General features: G+C 43.5%; 1 protein-coding gene across 1 annotated transcript; it reads right to left on the reverse strand.

The window, feature by feature from the left end:
* Nucleotides 1-1,004: 1,004 nt before the first annotated feature.
* LOC139466919 (putative inhibitor of apoptosis) lies at nt 1,005-1,412 on the reverse strand. The gene has a single exon (XM_071248643.1). The coding sequence runs from the start codon at nt 1,410-1,412 to the stop codon at nt 1,005-1,007; it is 408 nt and encodes a 135-aa protein (XP_071104744.1).
* Nucleotides 1,413-16,725: the final 15,313 nt, after the last annotated feature.

The raw sequence follows: 16,725 nt of genomic DNA on the forward strand, positions 1-16,725 counted from the left end.
GGGAGAGAAAGCACAACCCCAGATTCGACCAATCAGAGACCAGCATGGTCCGAGCGCGGCCTCTGATTGGCCGACAACCCAGGCTTCTGATTGGTCAGATTTCGATCCGTTGTTTTTTTCTTGGGTAGCCTTGGTATTTTTTAGGTAGACGGTCATCTGAATGCTAAAGGTGGACCGTCATAGGTAGGCATGAACGTGATGTGGGAATGCCTACGTGATGTACGTTGTGTCACCCCATGCAAATCAGAATGTCATGTGTGTGTGTCTTCAAACAGACGTTGACGTTGATCCATAGAATGATGATGCCATGCCTACGTGATGTACGTCATGTTGCCAGGCACACGCAGTGTTTCATGCATGTTGCCAGGCAAAACGTGGTGTCCTATGTATGTGTGTGTGTGTGACTACAAACATTTATTTAGTATTTAGATGGATAGAGAAAGATCGATACACATACGTGACGTTTGCACACGTGATGTACGTGTCGCGATGTGAACGTCGTGTTTCATCCGTGTCTTCAGGCAAAAATAAAAACCACAAAAAAAACGTAGTGTCATGTTTGTTTGTGTCTCTCAAACAGATGTTGACCCATATTATCATGACGTTATCACTTGTTTAATGATACCGAGGTGTTGACGCCCGTGTAGGTCTACAGGCGTACTGTGACATGTGTTTTCATGCACACGTGATGGTTGACTCGTGTCTCCATGCAAACACAGTGTACTACGTGTCTCTATTTATATATATATATATATATATATATATATATATATATATATATATATATATATATATATTTATTTATTTTATTTTGAGACGTACCATGGTGGTATCACGCGTAGGCGTATGCCTCCAAGATGTCTATGGGAGGGTGTGGGTTCTTTGTTTTGGATTGTTAGGTTGGCAAAGCAAAGAATGAAAGTTGTCTTTTGGATGAACGGGAACTCGAACAGGAACACAGGAACACAGGAAACGGTAAACATCCTCCTAGGCATCCGGCCTTCCTAGCCATTCGTGTTCCTCTGATTCACATTCTCCTCGTGGAGACCGGTTAGTCTGAGGTAGTCACAGTGTGGGGACCACTTGTGGTGTTCCACCCAAGGATCGACGTGGGACCCCCATCGTCTCAGCCGCACGCCACATTGGAAACAGTACACGCCATCGGCACCCCCTGTGTAGGCAAAGCCCACATGGGCCATCTCTTCAGCAGTCTGATTCATTTGCGTTGGCCACGTCTCAAACGAAGCGAGCCTTCTTTCAAACCGTAGATAATAGGGCGATGGCGTGCTACTGAGTGGTGACATCTCATCCTCAGCATCCATACTCTTACTCCAACATCCACGAGTATTTGCACTATCCGTCACCACATCTCCGTCACGTGTCGTCGTACAACTCTTCTTTGTCTCAGCCATTCTTGATTGTCTTTATTACAAGTGACACTGACCCACTCGAATGGTTGTTCTCTTGTTTTATACGAGAAGAACCGGATCGAAAAGCACTGCTTCCTGGTTGGTCCAAAACGCAACGCACTGATTGGTCCATTCCGGTGCCTGGCCTGCACCTCGGTTTTCTAAAACGACCCGACCCTTGTGTTTCTTTTCCATAGGAAATGGATTTTACCATGGGAGAGAAAGCACAACTCGACTCGGATGCTGTCTTCTGATTGGTCGGTGCTGTCTTCTGATTGGTCGACAACCCAGGCTTCGGATTGGTCAGATTTCGATCCTGTTTTGAGGAAGGGTTGTCCATAAATCAGACGTTCAGTCCATCTTTTAGTACAGACGTTCATCAGACATGCATCGCTATCATCACTATCTTGAATCAACACCCTGAGGTAAAACGAATCGTCACCCTGTGGGAGCACGAGTTTACAAAAATGCAACAGGAGGACTCCACTCTGCGTGCCTTCTTGCACGGGCCCCACTGTATCCACGTCCCTGGGCTGCTCAACCCTAACGACGCCTTCTATGGAGGACGCACCAATGCCACGCGATTATGCTACGAAACCCAAGAAGGTGAAACCATCAAGTACATCAATATTTGTTCCCTTTATCCTTACATTTGTAAGGCCGGAGCATTTCGCACGGGACACCCGACCCTTCTCCATCAACCCCCTGTGGACATGTTGTTTGAACTGAAAGAACAATGCCGTGTCCTACCCCCGAAACGACTTTACCATCCGCTACTGGCTTACAGATCGGGTGGCAAACTGCTCTGTCCTTTGTGCCGTACGTGTGCCGATACCCAGTCAGACTCCCCCTGCAAGCACACGGACGAAGAGAGGTCATGGGTGGGTATGTACGCCACCATAGAACTCCAGGAAGCCGTGAAGAAGTATGACTACCAGGTGCTTCAGATCTACGACGTTGGGCATTTTGACACCTTTGCACAGCATGACCCCAACACCCAGCAAGTAGGACTCTTTGACACTTATATTGATCAGCATTTCAAGGAGAAGCTAGAAGCCAGCGGATACCCTGAGGGATGTACGGATCACGACGCTTATATCCAGGAGATCTACGACAAAGAAGGCATTGGGTTGGATAAGGACCGCATAGTAAAAAATCCAGGACGTCGCACGATTGCCAAGATGCAACTGAATTCGCTCTGGGGCAAGTTTGGACAACAGTTAGACTACAGTCAGAACATCTATATGAATGATCCTGTACAGTACTTTACCTTGTGGAGGAATGAACGCAATACCATCGGGGATGTTACCGTTGTCAACGAACACATGGTGGAAGTGACCTATACCTAGAAGAAAGAATTCCAAACCCCTCATTCTCATTTCTATGTCGCCATCGCTGCTTGGGTCACCACCAAGAGATGGTGGGTCGTAGGGTCGCAGGGTCTTGTACACGGACAGTGTCATTTACATTCATCGACCCCACGACGCGAATCCAGAGCTGGGCCATTCGTTGGGTGAGTTTACAGATGAACTGGATGGAAACATCATCAAGACGTTTGTGTCAGGAGGCCCCTAAAACTATGGCTATGAGTTAATGAACCCCAGACCCGATGGAACGCGTACGACCTGCAAAGTGCGAGGGTTCACTTTGAATTACCGAAACCAACAACATCTCAACTTTGACACCATGAAAGGACTGATACTGGGACAACGGCCTGGGAAAGAGGGGGAGAAAATCATTTTGGATTACCCTCATCAGATCATTCGAAAAGGACCTCGGTACGAAAACGCTCTTGTGACCCGACCCACCTGAAAAGACTATCGTACCGTGTACGACAAGCGACGTCTCGTCTACGACGAAACTACAGGGCTGCCTGTAAACACGCTCCCCTTTGGGTACAGAGACGACTTCTATAAATATGTCATACCATTGGGGGTGCCACAACGGATCGAAACTGAATCGACATGGACCCCTACAGAAAAGCCAGATCGAAATCTGACCAATCCGAAGCCTGGGTTGTCGACCAATCAGAGACCGTGCTCGGACCATGGTGGGCTCTGATTGGCCGAAACGAGGTTGTGCTTTCTCTCCCATGGTAAAATCCATTTCCTATGGAAAAGAAACACAAGGGTCGGTCCAGTTTGGAAAACCTGAAACTCAAACCAGACCCTGAAACGGACCAATCAGAAAGCAGGACGTTGGTGCCTTTTAATACGACCAACGCTCTCCGGTCATCACTTTTCACTGAACGGACCAAGCAACAACATCGTCCCTCTGATTGATGTTCCTCACGTTGTGTTGGCTGTTGGCGTTTTATCTGGAAGAAACACGTGTTTGGAGAGAGTACCATCAAGTGTTGACACACATCCGTGAAGACTTGGAAAGAAACAACAACAAACAGAAAATCCGGACAACATCATGTCGAAACGGTTGAATGCCAAGACACAGAGCGACATGGGTGGTAAAGGAAGCATCGGAGATGGGAACGGTGACATGACTGCTGAACTGTTGGGTGAAGTGTACGACATGTTGTGTGCAAAGAAAAAGGCCGACGACGCGTACGCCAAGATACGTTCAAAGATGCCGAAACTGACTGAACCCAAGAAAGTAGCACCAAAGAAGACGATAAAGAAGACCCAGAAGTAAAAAACAAGCAAACCAGCAGCAGCAGCAGCATCAACCACCACCACACCGCAGGTGTTGTCACCATAGCAGCAGCAACACCCACAACCACCACCACCACAACAGCGCCAGTCACCACCACTACAGCAGCAACAGCAACAGTCGTAGCAGCAGACACCAAAACGAAGGGGACATCCTTTTTGAAACCTGCAACACCTGCAACACCTGCCAAAAGATGACCGCAGAAGAATTTGTCTCTGAACATCTCTCATCAAGAACAGCTGTAAGTACCATACTCTTCTTTGTCTCAGTGATTCTTGATGTGATGATGATGTTGATGTTGATCATGACTATGACTATTCATATGATTGACTATGTCATATTATTGACAGGACCCCAGATGTCAGTTCAGCCCAGTCCGTGCTAGAACAGTGGTGGGAACAAACCCCTCGGGAGCCAACCTATTCACCGAATGCGCCTGTGATGATGACGACTGGTGACAGTGATGATCATGAAGCGCTCAACCTGGCAACTCTCCCTTCCATTGATCTGGAAACACATTCTGGAGGGACCTTTTCCTTCTTACACCTTGTGTCATCCTTCTCATCCTAACTATGATTCATTTCAAGAACGTCTGAGGTCTTTTCAAACGTGGCCTTAACAGATGACCCAGACGCCTTATGACATGGCCATGGCTGGCTATTTCTATCCAGGACGAGGTGACCATGTTATCTGTTATTGCTGCGGTGTGACACTCTGCCAATGGGAAGCCACAGACAAACCCTGGAAAGAACATCTGAAGCACGCCAAAGTCCCCTGCGAATACTCGTGTGTGTTTTGTCCTGATGGAGAAGTGAACGAAAAATACAGACGTTTGGTGTAACAAGAAGCACGGAAGAGAAGAGTCGAGTAAGTGTCTTGTTCACCCCAAGTGAAAAAGTTGGGTTTTTTTCAAAGTGTACAGACGTTCATACCCTCGTGGTCACCCTCGTGGTCACCTTCGTGTTCACAAAAATCACAGTGACGCCCCCAATCCTGTGACTTTTGTTTTGTGGTGTTGGTTCATGTGAGCGGGGGATTAAAAAAAAGTTGAACCAATAGTAGTGTTATGTTGTCTGTAGGATGAAGAAAAAACAAAACAGGATCGAAATGCACACCCCGATAAAAAAACGGATCGAAATCTGACGAATCCGTGGCATGGGTTGTCGACCAATCAGAGGCCGCCCTCGGGTCATGCTGGACTCTGAATGGTCGAACCGGGGTTGTGCTTTCTCTCCCATGGTAAAATCCATTTCCTATGGAAAAGAAACACAGGGGTCTGTCCGTTTTTGAAAACCGAGGTGCAGGTCAGGCACCGGAAGGTACCAATCGGGGGTGCTGCCTGGGGAACCAATCAGGAAGCAGGGTGTCAGTGTCTCTCCTATAAAAACAAAAACAAGAGCGAAGTCACTCACACACTGAATTCTATGAAACCAACCATGTCACCTCGATACAGTTGTATGAAGTGTCAGACCGACAGTCACAGCTACCTGTACTGCCCTGAAGTGACATGTCTCGAGTGTCACACTCAAGGCCACCGTCACTATGTCTGTCTGAAGATAAGCAGTCAAGAGAAGCAGAACCAGGGCTCATGTTACAACTGTCAAGTCGTGGGTCATTTCGCTGCAGATTGCCCAGAACCCAGTCGAAAGAAGACACCCCAGCGTCCCTGTTACAACTGCCAAGTCGTTGGTCATTTCACTGCAGATTGCCCAGAACCCAGTCGAAAGAAAACGTCAGCAACACCGTCCACGTCGACATACGTGACACCCGTGACACAAGTGCTTCATCTCATATAAGCCGTGCATGTCGATGTCCTCGACCTAAAAGAATACATCGCACAACTCCGTGTGGGCATCACACCTCGTCTTGAGAAAAGAAAACGGGACAGAAGCCTCTCAAAAAAACACTCTTCAAAGCGCCGACGACACCTTCAGTCTGAGGATGAGATGGAGGTAGAGGATGAAGAAGATAGATCATCTGAACAAAGTGACTAACGCATGGGAGGACATGCTGCTCCACTGTTTTTTCCAGTTTCCCAGCGTTTCCAGTTTTTCCAGTGTTCCAGTTTTCAAGTGATCCAGTGTTCCTACCGTTTCCTGCCGTTTCCAGTTTCCAGTTTCCAGTTTGTTTTCCAACGGCCCTTTTCAGGGCCACCCATCTCTCCCGAAAGAACGCTTTCATCCTTTGCTTTGACGACCCTCAAACCCAAACAAAGAACCCGCCTCCTCCTCCCTCCCTCCCTGCCTCCCTTCACCATCACCCACCCTTCACCACCACCACCACGTCTATGTTTAGAACAACAGCAACAACAACCATGTCGATCTTGTTCACCTTTTACGACCGCTTCCCTTGGGGAGGGGGGTTTCCCCCCGATTCCCTCCACCTCCTCCCCTGGAAACGGAGGCAACGTCCACTTGAAGGTGTGCGCGCCACCGGACACGGAGGCGACGTCCTCTTCGAGGTGCGCACGGTACCGGAAAACGGAGGACGCCATCTTGGAGGCACACGCCACCGGAAACGAAGGTGACGCCCTCTTGGAGGTGAGCATGCCACCGGAAACGGATGCGACGCCATCTTGGAGGCGCACGCCATCGGGAACGGATGCGACGCCATCTTGGAGGCGCGCGCAGGTCCCATCATGCCCTGTGCGCATGCGCAGGTCACTTGACCGGAAGTGACGTCACAGAGGTTACGTGATCCTCTCGACCAATCAGAAGCCAGGAGCGGTACTGTAGTACCGGCCATAACTACTGCTGTGGAAAAGGGTTCTCGCTTTAACTCAGAAATTGATAAAAAAACAAATAATTGATTGTCCAATTTTAGAACCTCAGATAATACATCTGAAAACTGAAATAATGACGAGTTGTATCCGCTTGTGCGCGTCCGATCTTAGGTTATGGTAAAAAATGACAAGCAATCGCATGTACATGCTGCTAAGTTTGTGAAGTAACGAAGAGAAATTCTCCATCAAGCTGAATATAAAATGAGACTCAAATAGCATGTCACCCTGTATGATTGCTTCGTTGAAGGTGATAAGAGGGACTGACTGGTTGAATTCGTTTTACGCTGCTCTGAACAGCATTTCAGTTGTATGACAGTATGTCAGCTAAACGAGAGTAACAAAGAGGAATTTCCCATTGACGGGAAAATTGTATCCACTGACTGTTTATAACATCATGAGACCGAAACAACATCTCATCCTGTATGACTGCTTCGTTGAGGACGCTATGTCGGACTAACTGAGTAAGCTGGGTTTCACGTCGCTCTGAACAGTATTTGAGTTGTATCTGGGCATTTCAGCTAAACAGTTGCACCTTTGCGAAACCAACACCTTGGTTTACAAACCACGGATCTTTATCATGAATTTGAGATTCGAACAAACCATAAGGAGATACCGGTAATGGCAAGGACCCCTACTCTGCGCAGTAAATTGCCTTGCCCTAGACTAATGGTCCACACCTGCTCCAATTGGGGCGGTCGGGTAGCCTAGCGGTTAAAGCGTTCACCAGCAACTGAATGTAGATCACCATACTCGGGACCGTGGGGTACCTGCATGGACCACAGCAGGATTTACATCATCCCTTCAGGCCCAGAAGTCATAAATAGATCCGGGAAGGAATTCTTAATAATCACGGATAGGAGTTGCAGATAGTCTTCCGGACTCGTCCTTACGAAAGTCGATCATATTTTGTAAGTGAGAGAGAAGGTATCGTATTATGCCGCTTTTAGCAATATTCCGGCAAACATGAGAGTTGGGCTACTCATATTGTACCCTTGCAGGGAATGGTACCCGGGCCTTTGACTTGACAACGTTGTTAACCTCTAGGCTATCCCGGCGACCTTGGCTGGAAATCCTGGCATCCTGATATATTATATCAATGCAAGTGAATTGTAGAGGGATATATCAACTATTTTACTCAATTCACCTTACAACCATATACTTCCATAGCATCATGTAGCCTGTGTGCATTTCGTGAGTATCTGGTCTATGTCGTTGTGGTATTTCCATTCATTTGATTCCAAAATAAGACGAGTAACTTCAATGGTAAAATAGACAGCTGCTAAACAAAATAGATCTTCACGAACGTTCGTGAGAACTAGAAACTGAAAGTATGTCATATCAAACCATATAATATACTCTCCAAAGAAAGCAGGGGATCATGAAATATAAATGTTATGATCGGTCTTAGGCACAAGATCAGTTTTGAAAACGGACTGACAGAGTTAAACGAGTTCAGTAACCAAAACCGCACACACCATCAATATTGCATGTGAGAAATGCAGTTCCTCCGATCCGTGCACGTGGGTAGAGGGTCATTCTTGAATTTGACACTTCAATAAATGGTCGTCAAAACACTCTGACCTATCAGGACCGCCTCCGTGGTCTAATGGTCGAGCGTCCGCCCGGAAAGCAGAAGGTCCGGGTTTCGATCCCCGACCACGTCATACCAAATGACGTTAAAAGATGTTACTCGGCATTAAGGGGCTGAAACAAGGACTGGTCGGCTTGGATTCAGTATACTGTGTCTGAGTGGGATATTCATGATCAAATGCGGCATGGTATCTCAGTGAGCTTGCACTATGAATCAGCATCAGTCCGGACTAGTACAAGCAGTACATGCACGACGCTATATGAAAGCAATAATCTTGGACGCGACGTTAAACCCCATTTCATCTCACCTTAGCCATCAGTGATGATTTTCAATAACCACAGTAACACGTAAGCGCTCTACTGTTTGATGCAGTATTTGTGATCAATTTGGCGTCGTCTACAATGTGAATAATGCCCAATATGGGCTATTGGCATGCTTCCAACTCAGTCTAATGCAGCCGATATACTGGTATTCAATTGGCATGTTCCAGCCAACATAGAATGTTAATGATCGGCCTCACACATGGTGTACAACGTCAACAAGAGAAGACCAGGAACCAGGAACGAGGCTATGGGAAATCGAGCTCAAACAAATCGTTGTTCAGATGCGCCATGCCACTGGTGTTCAAAATGCTGACCAGACGATTAGGAATCTCCATGCAGCTAATGTGCATGCTCGGCGACCACGTGTTGTACAACCCTTAACAAATCGACATATAGGCAGGCGCCAGTGGTGTTCAGAGCGTAGAAACTGGAGGAATCAAAGATGATTCTAGATTCACAAGGCAACATGACACATTTAGGAGTTGGTCTGTTAGGATATGGGGCGGAATCATGACTGTCAGAGTGAGTGAGTGAGTTAAAGCTTAACGTCACATCGGCAATATTTCAGCCATATCGTGACGAAACAAAATTGACATTAACAATGTATATTAAGTAACACAAAATTCTGCCGACGAAGGGCAGTATAAAAACTAGCATATCACAGATTGTCGTAAAACTAGTTTGAATATGTTAAAAGAGATAACTAACATAATCATTTGACAACACATTATAAAAACAGGCTATAGATCGCCACCAACTGAAGGTTGATCACCGCGCTGGGGACCATGGGGACTTACAGTACTTTTTCAACCTGCATGGACCCCAGTTGGATTTACATCATCCCTCCAGTTGTTAGCGACGACTGACATAATTTAGCCAAACATTAAAAGAACATATATGCTACGATCAAAAAGTGGAAGATATAAATATACTTTGAAAGACGTGGTCTTACATATCCTCTCGGGGGGGCAATAATTTTACACTACTTTAACCCCCTTTGAGGATATAGCCACTAACAATCTCAGTTATTGATTTAATCAACCGATCATAAAAGTTATTTATTTACAAAACATAACAATCAAAATTTATGAATTAAATCAATTTCTTTTAAAAAAGCAAGAATTAAATGAGAACTTACCTGATAAAAAAGATCCTTGAGTGATGGAACTTTGAAATATTTATCCCTAGCGATGGAAAAATCAATGCAGTCAAGCAGGACATGCTTGATCGTGATTCTATCATCACAAGGGATACAAAATGGAGGATCCTCACCTTTCAACAAATGTTCATGAGTATAACGTGAGTGACCAATACGACATCGTCTTAATACAACCTCTTCAAATCTGGACTGACAACCAAGGTAGGTATAACCGATATTTGCTTATATTGCACGTAATGTATTTATACCCACTAGGGTGTCCCACTTCTTCTGCATTAGGTCTTTGATATAGGATCTAATTACAGGTTTATAGTCACTGTGTGGTAGAAGAGGTGGTGTCACAGTTTTGTTGAGAGTTGCCTTTGCTGCAGCATCAGCCATAGTGTTACCTGTGATTCCAACATGACTGGGCAACCAGCAAAAGACGATGTCGTATTGCCCAATAGCAAGGTCATTATATAATTCTAAAATATCTAAAATTAATGGATGATTTGAAGAGCTAGATTTGATTGCCTGTAGAGAAGAAAGTGAATCTGAAAAGATGATGAACCGTTTACAACTGTACTGGTTTTGGATATATTCCAAAGCAGTTAATATTGCTTTGGCTTCAGCGGTGAAAATCGAGCTATGGTCTGGTAAGCGGGATGAGACGGTTTTGGATCCAATGACAGCAGCACTGGAGACTGTGCTGCCTTCCTTGGATCCATCTGTAAAAATTGAACGGTGGGAGTCGTATTTAGCTCTAACTTGTAAATATTCTTGCTGATATACTAATTGATTCGTGTCTTGTTTTTTAAATTGTGTGAGAGTCAAGTCCACCTCCGGTCTGATAAGTTGCCAAGGAGGGGATGCATGACTGTCAGAACGCCACAGCATATTGTCCATGGAAAGGTCACTGGATGGTTTTGCCGGGACAACAATCGGGCAAATAAATATGCCGTTTGAGCGCCATGCTGATCCACATCTTATCTTTCAAGACGATAATACTTGTGCCCACTTTCGTAACAGACTACCTCCAGCAGCAAAACATCCCCAGAATGCAATGACCAGCGACGGCCCTGACATTTTCCCCAAGGAACACACCTGAGACAAAATGTAGGACGTGTATCCCGACGTCAAAGGCCACCCGCTACGTCAGCCGAAGTGGGTCAGGCCGTACTGACTATATTTTTACCAGTCGTGGAGACATGGCCCATTCGTAATCAAGTCATGTCCAACATTCATATTTTGATCACGCATCCCTTTTCGCCTTTCGTGGTTGTTTTCATCCTGACAAGACACCGTGAACATGTTCTGTTGATTGTCATGCTACACCTGGTCCTTTCTTTTTCTTGTCCATCCATATCCATCACATGATACTTCTTTGTATTTCTCTGATCGTCTGTTATTTTCGATTATCACCTATATGTTTGGAGGGTAAACAATTCTGTTTGTTTTGGTTGCTAAGCTAGTATGTAAAAATATGTCCAGCATATGTTTCTTATTATTTCACATTCGATTTCAGTCTATATTATTAGATATTATTACACGTCATAATTTGATTCAGCATGACGAATATCAATCTTTTGTAAACAAAACTCCACACACCATCACATCTATCACAAGACATCTCCTGTCTTTCAGTAAGCTGCCTTATTACCATATTATGCACATACCATATGAACAGCTCAATATACACTTGCACTGCAATAACAGTTATTTTAAGTCGCGTTCAAGTGAGGTTTGGATTCGTTGATAGACTGTTGGAACACCGTCTCTAGATTAAGCTCCTCTCTTTTTATTGGCTGTCATCGCATTGCTTGTCATCCATCGTGTTGGTTTGTTGTTTGACACGACGGTCAGTAATATTCATGCAATATCATGGCGGCTTGTGGATAAACAACTCTGGACCAGACAAACGAGTGGTTAACATGATGAGCAGAATCCCATGACCCATCACCCCGCATGATAACTCGACCACAGAAAGGCCGAAAACAAATCCGAAATACAGTGTTGCATATTAAGTTACCTCTCATGAAACAATACCATGCAAGCCATGTCAGGTAAAATACCACTGTGAAAGCTCGTCCGTATATATTTTATTTATACCTACTCAAGTAACAAACAAACATGAACACTATATGGTTCAATTTCAAGCAAATTTTCGGCGAAATCAAAGACGTCTGGAAACCCCGGATCTTTTTGCACTTGACAGCGACTTATACCACTTTGACAAAATCAAAGACGTCTGGTAACCCCGGACCTGTTTGCACTTGACAGCAACTTATACCACTTTGACAAAATCAAAGACGTCTGGAAACCCCGGACCTATTACCACTACAATCTGACGCGATCTAGTGTATAAATAATGGCCTTATATTGTATAACACGCCGTCAGGTTGATGACAGGATGTTGAACATTCATAGTTTGTACTTCACAAGACATACTCCATTAAATGGTCAACATAGGTCAACTTTAATATACTTAGATCATGATGGTACGCTAGTTTCGTGTCAATATACAATTGAAATGCGTGGACATCTTTCTAACGATTGAAAGCACTTCAAAATCGTTAGTCGGGTGCGTCCTCATGCGTTTGTAAAGTCATGGTTATATAAAAAAAATTATCATTAATCATAAAAAAACAACCTATTTTGCTTAACGTGAAGACGAGATGGACTGGGGAGTCACCGGTATATGCAGAACTCGTCGATACAGGAATTACGCATGGGAACAGAAACATAATTCGACAGCCTACGCATGTCAAAGTAAGGGAAATAAATTAATTGAATCACAGCACACAACAAGTGGTAGAAAACCCCAGCGAGAAAGGTAACTGATTTATGAAGTGTTATGCAGCAATGTTCAACATTTTCGTTTTCCCAAACGCAGTTGGATCAAACAAAGTGCCCATGCAACGACATGGAAATGATTAACTACCCCATAAAAACGGAACACCTTACAGTAGCTGAATTATTTATTGAGTTCATAACAGCAGAAGAGATCAGGACGCCAGGTGAGACTTGAATTACGGCTTTATTTTGTTTATCTTAACAACTTTGGTCATAAATTATTTCACGGAAGAAATAATTTAGGCTTAATATTATTGTGTAATATTCTGTCCAGGTCAACGCGGGGGCTACAACGTGTGTGCTTCACACATAATACCTATGATTGTATCTGAACCCGCTTGTTCGGTGTGACGCGTGAACATTTAACTACTAAGTTATGCAACCACCCAGGTAGGACTTTCAATCACATTTGCAATGTTCTTTTTCTCCGCTACTTAGGATATGTTAAATTGACTGTGTTTTTATTCTTTTCTTCTACTATTCATGACGTAGACAGTTCCCCATATGTCGGCTATTACATCAAGGTCAAATGCATGATCCAGTTTGAAATCATGTATTACCGTATACGTTTACTTGTGTTAGACCTGACACACGTATGGCTATTGCAGACACGTATTAGATGTGAAGCAAAACATTTTTAATTTCAATCATTTATAACCATTACGTAGCTTTAGTTGTGTGTGTGTATGTGGTATGCTGCCAGCACACTGAGATAACATGCCACAGTTGAACATGGATACCCCGACCAGTCTTTTCGTATGACGCGGCCAGTGGATCGAACCACTGATCCTCAGCTCGCTGTGAAGACGTGCAATCTAAACCATACTAAACGTGTGTAAATATGTATCATTCATGCAAGAGGGTCGTATAAATGTTAGCCTTGTGGGATTTAATAAATGATAACGTTTAATATTACGTCAACGACAGAGAATAACTAGTCTCGATTACTAGTATCCCGCGTAAAAGACAAAATAACGATGAAATTTATATTAATGGATCATTGAAAATCAAAGATGACACCAGATGTTCTCGCTAGGTATTTAAAATAAATATGTTCTTCGTATATTTATTTTTATTTTCCAATGTTGTCATGCTCCTTGTTCACTTAATTTCGTAATTTCACTAACGTATGAACATGTACGGTTGCTTCTTTTCAAGCCAAAAAAGCAAATAGAGCTGAAATTCAGTTAGAACAGCTTTTATCCAAATTGACTCATTCACACTCTTATGATAGTATTTTACATTGTGTTATCTTCCACGCTATTAAACATTAAGTGATCAAACTCAACTCAGATTAATAGTTGCTTAATTTTTTAAATATGCATAGAAAATATGTTCCCCGTGTGCGGGATAAACAGAAAATTCGTTCGGATCATTAGGTCTTGCACCGCCTGGCCAAATTCAACCAACGTGGTCGGCGGCCTATGACGTTCACGCACACTACCCCCTATCATGTCCCAGACGTGTTCATTCTGTGGATGTTGTGCTGCTAGAGGTGAGCATTGACGATTCGTGCTCGGTGAGCACAGGCGTTGTCGTCCTGAAAGACAAAACGTCGACCCACACGCCCTGCAAACGGGACACCAAAGGGCGTCATTATGTTGACCCGATAGTACTGTCTAGTGACCCTTCCTTGCTCAATATGGAGTGGGGTTCTCTAAGTTATAGGGACGCCATTCAACTTCATAACTGCCATATCTGTCATGAGGTGTCAGGTTGACATTGGTTGGATGTTCATTTCGACGTGGCCAGACACGACCACACTTGTTAAGGAAGTGCTAAGTGAATCGAGACTCATCTGAAAACATGACACGTGACTAACGGCAATAACCCCTGTTTCGACATTGTGTACACCATTGACGTCTGTTGGGAATATGGCGATTTGTTGGAGGCGGCACAACAAGTGGCCGAACTTTGAGACGAGCCGCAAGTAGATGATTTCTAATCATCTGACCCGAAACTCGGACTCCAGTAGCCTGATGAACTTTTGCAGCCATTTGATTCGCCGTTTGAGCTCAATTTGGTATCGGATCCTGTACTCTTGTCGTTGATCCGGGACGCCCTGAACAAGGTCGATTGTCAGCATTTTGGGTGTGTTGCTAATCAGACTGTGAAACATTGAACGTAATGGCCCCTGCGTGCTGACTTCAGCCAGTTTCCAGGATGCCAACAGCCCACAGACACTGCATGCTTTGCTGACGCCGCAAACTATCGGATGTGTTTTTGAGTTATGTTTTACAGACATAAACGTTCTTCAAAAGCATATTTGTCGTCAACACTCGTCTTTGTTCTTATATTTCATGGTCATCTACTTTTTTAGAAGAGTATAAATATTCAATTCAATATAACTATTCCGTGTGCTCATTCGAAGTTGTGATAAAGTGATGTGACAGTATATTCCATGATAGCATTTATGTTGATATACACCGAGGTTCTGATAAAGCAGTGTGACAGTATATTCCATGATAGCATTTATGTTCATATACACCGAGGTTCTGATAAAGCAGCGTGACAGTATATTCCATGATAGCATTTATGTTCATATACACCGAGGTTCTGATAAAGCAGCGTGACAGTATATTCCATGATAGCATTTATGTTCATATACACCGAGGTTGTGATAAAGCAGCGTGACAGTATATTCCATGATAGCATTTATGTTCATATACACCGAGGTTGTGATAAAGCAGCGTGACAGTATATTCCATGATAGCATTTATGTTCATATACACCGAGGTTCTGATAAAGCAGCGTGACAGTATATTCCATGATAGCATTTATGTTCATATACACCGAGGTTGTGATAAAGCAGTGTGACAGTATATTCCATGATAGCATTTATGTTCATATACACCGAGGTTCTGATAAAGCAGCGTGACACTATATTCCATGATAGCATTTATGTTCATATACACCGAGGTTGTGATAAAGCAGTGTGACAGTATATTCCATGATAGCATTTATGTACACATACGCTGAGGTTGTGATAAAGCAATTGTGACACTATATTCAATGATAGCTTTTATGTTCATATACACCGAGGTTGTGATAAAGCAGTTTGACAGTATATTCCATGATAGCAGTTATGTTCATATACACCGAGGTTGTGATAAAGCAGTGTGACAGTATATTCCATGATAGCATTTATGTATATTCGTTGAGGTTGTGATAAAGCAAATGTGACAGTATATTCAATAATAGACTCGAGATCTTCATTTTCATTTCACGAGTCATGTCTTCCTAAGCACGCACTGACGTTTTGTTATGAGTGCAGTTGACATAGGAAATTATTTCTTAAATGTTTTTCATACAAACATATTATTATATGAATGAATACAAAATAGTACAATCACTCTTGTAAAAAATCAACCTAGAACGGGTGATAACTCAATGCAGTTTGTACAATGACAATGAGAAGTGAAAACTTACTTCTTCAAAACATAACAAAGTGAGTATGTGAGCAATGATTGAAATCAGTTGAAGAAAACTGAAAATAAAAAATATATTAAAAAAATCACCGGAAATAGAAGGACATATTAGAACTGATGCCAAATGAGAACTTATATGTTTTTGTTTTCTGTTTATAATACCTACATACAACACAATCGCACCATCTCTTTTAATGGATCAGTGTCACCGATTGCAGTCAGGATATTTTCTCATGATCATTTTAGCTTGTTAACGATTTGATCATCTGCACCTTCGATATTAATGCAACTGACGTTTGATGTGGTGGGAAACATATAAATATGCCTGTAGATGTATCTCAGAAACTGAAATTGGCCATTAGCTTCCAAAGCAGAGTACTATCTTCGAGTTAAGTATAACACATTGTATAGTCAAAACAACGGGATTGGGCATAATTGCAACCCTTATCGCCATTTAGGTAACCTACTCAAAGTTTGTTAAGGATCGCCGATTTAAAAATTCAGTACAACAAACTGTGTGCAGGTGTTGAACTAGCC

Source organism: Haliotis cracherodii, unplaced genomic scaffold, assembly GCF_022045235.1.
Source record: "Haliotis cracherodii isolate W230 unplaced genomic scaffold, xgHalCrac1.p SCAF_19, whole genome shotgun sequence".
NCBI classification, from domain to species: Eukaryota; Metazoa; Mollusca; class Gastropoda; order Lepetellida; family Haliotidae; genus Haliotis; species Haliotis cracherodii.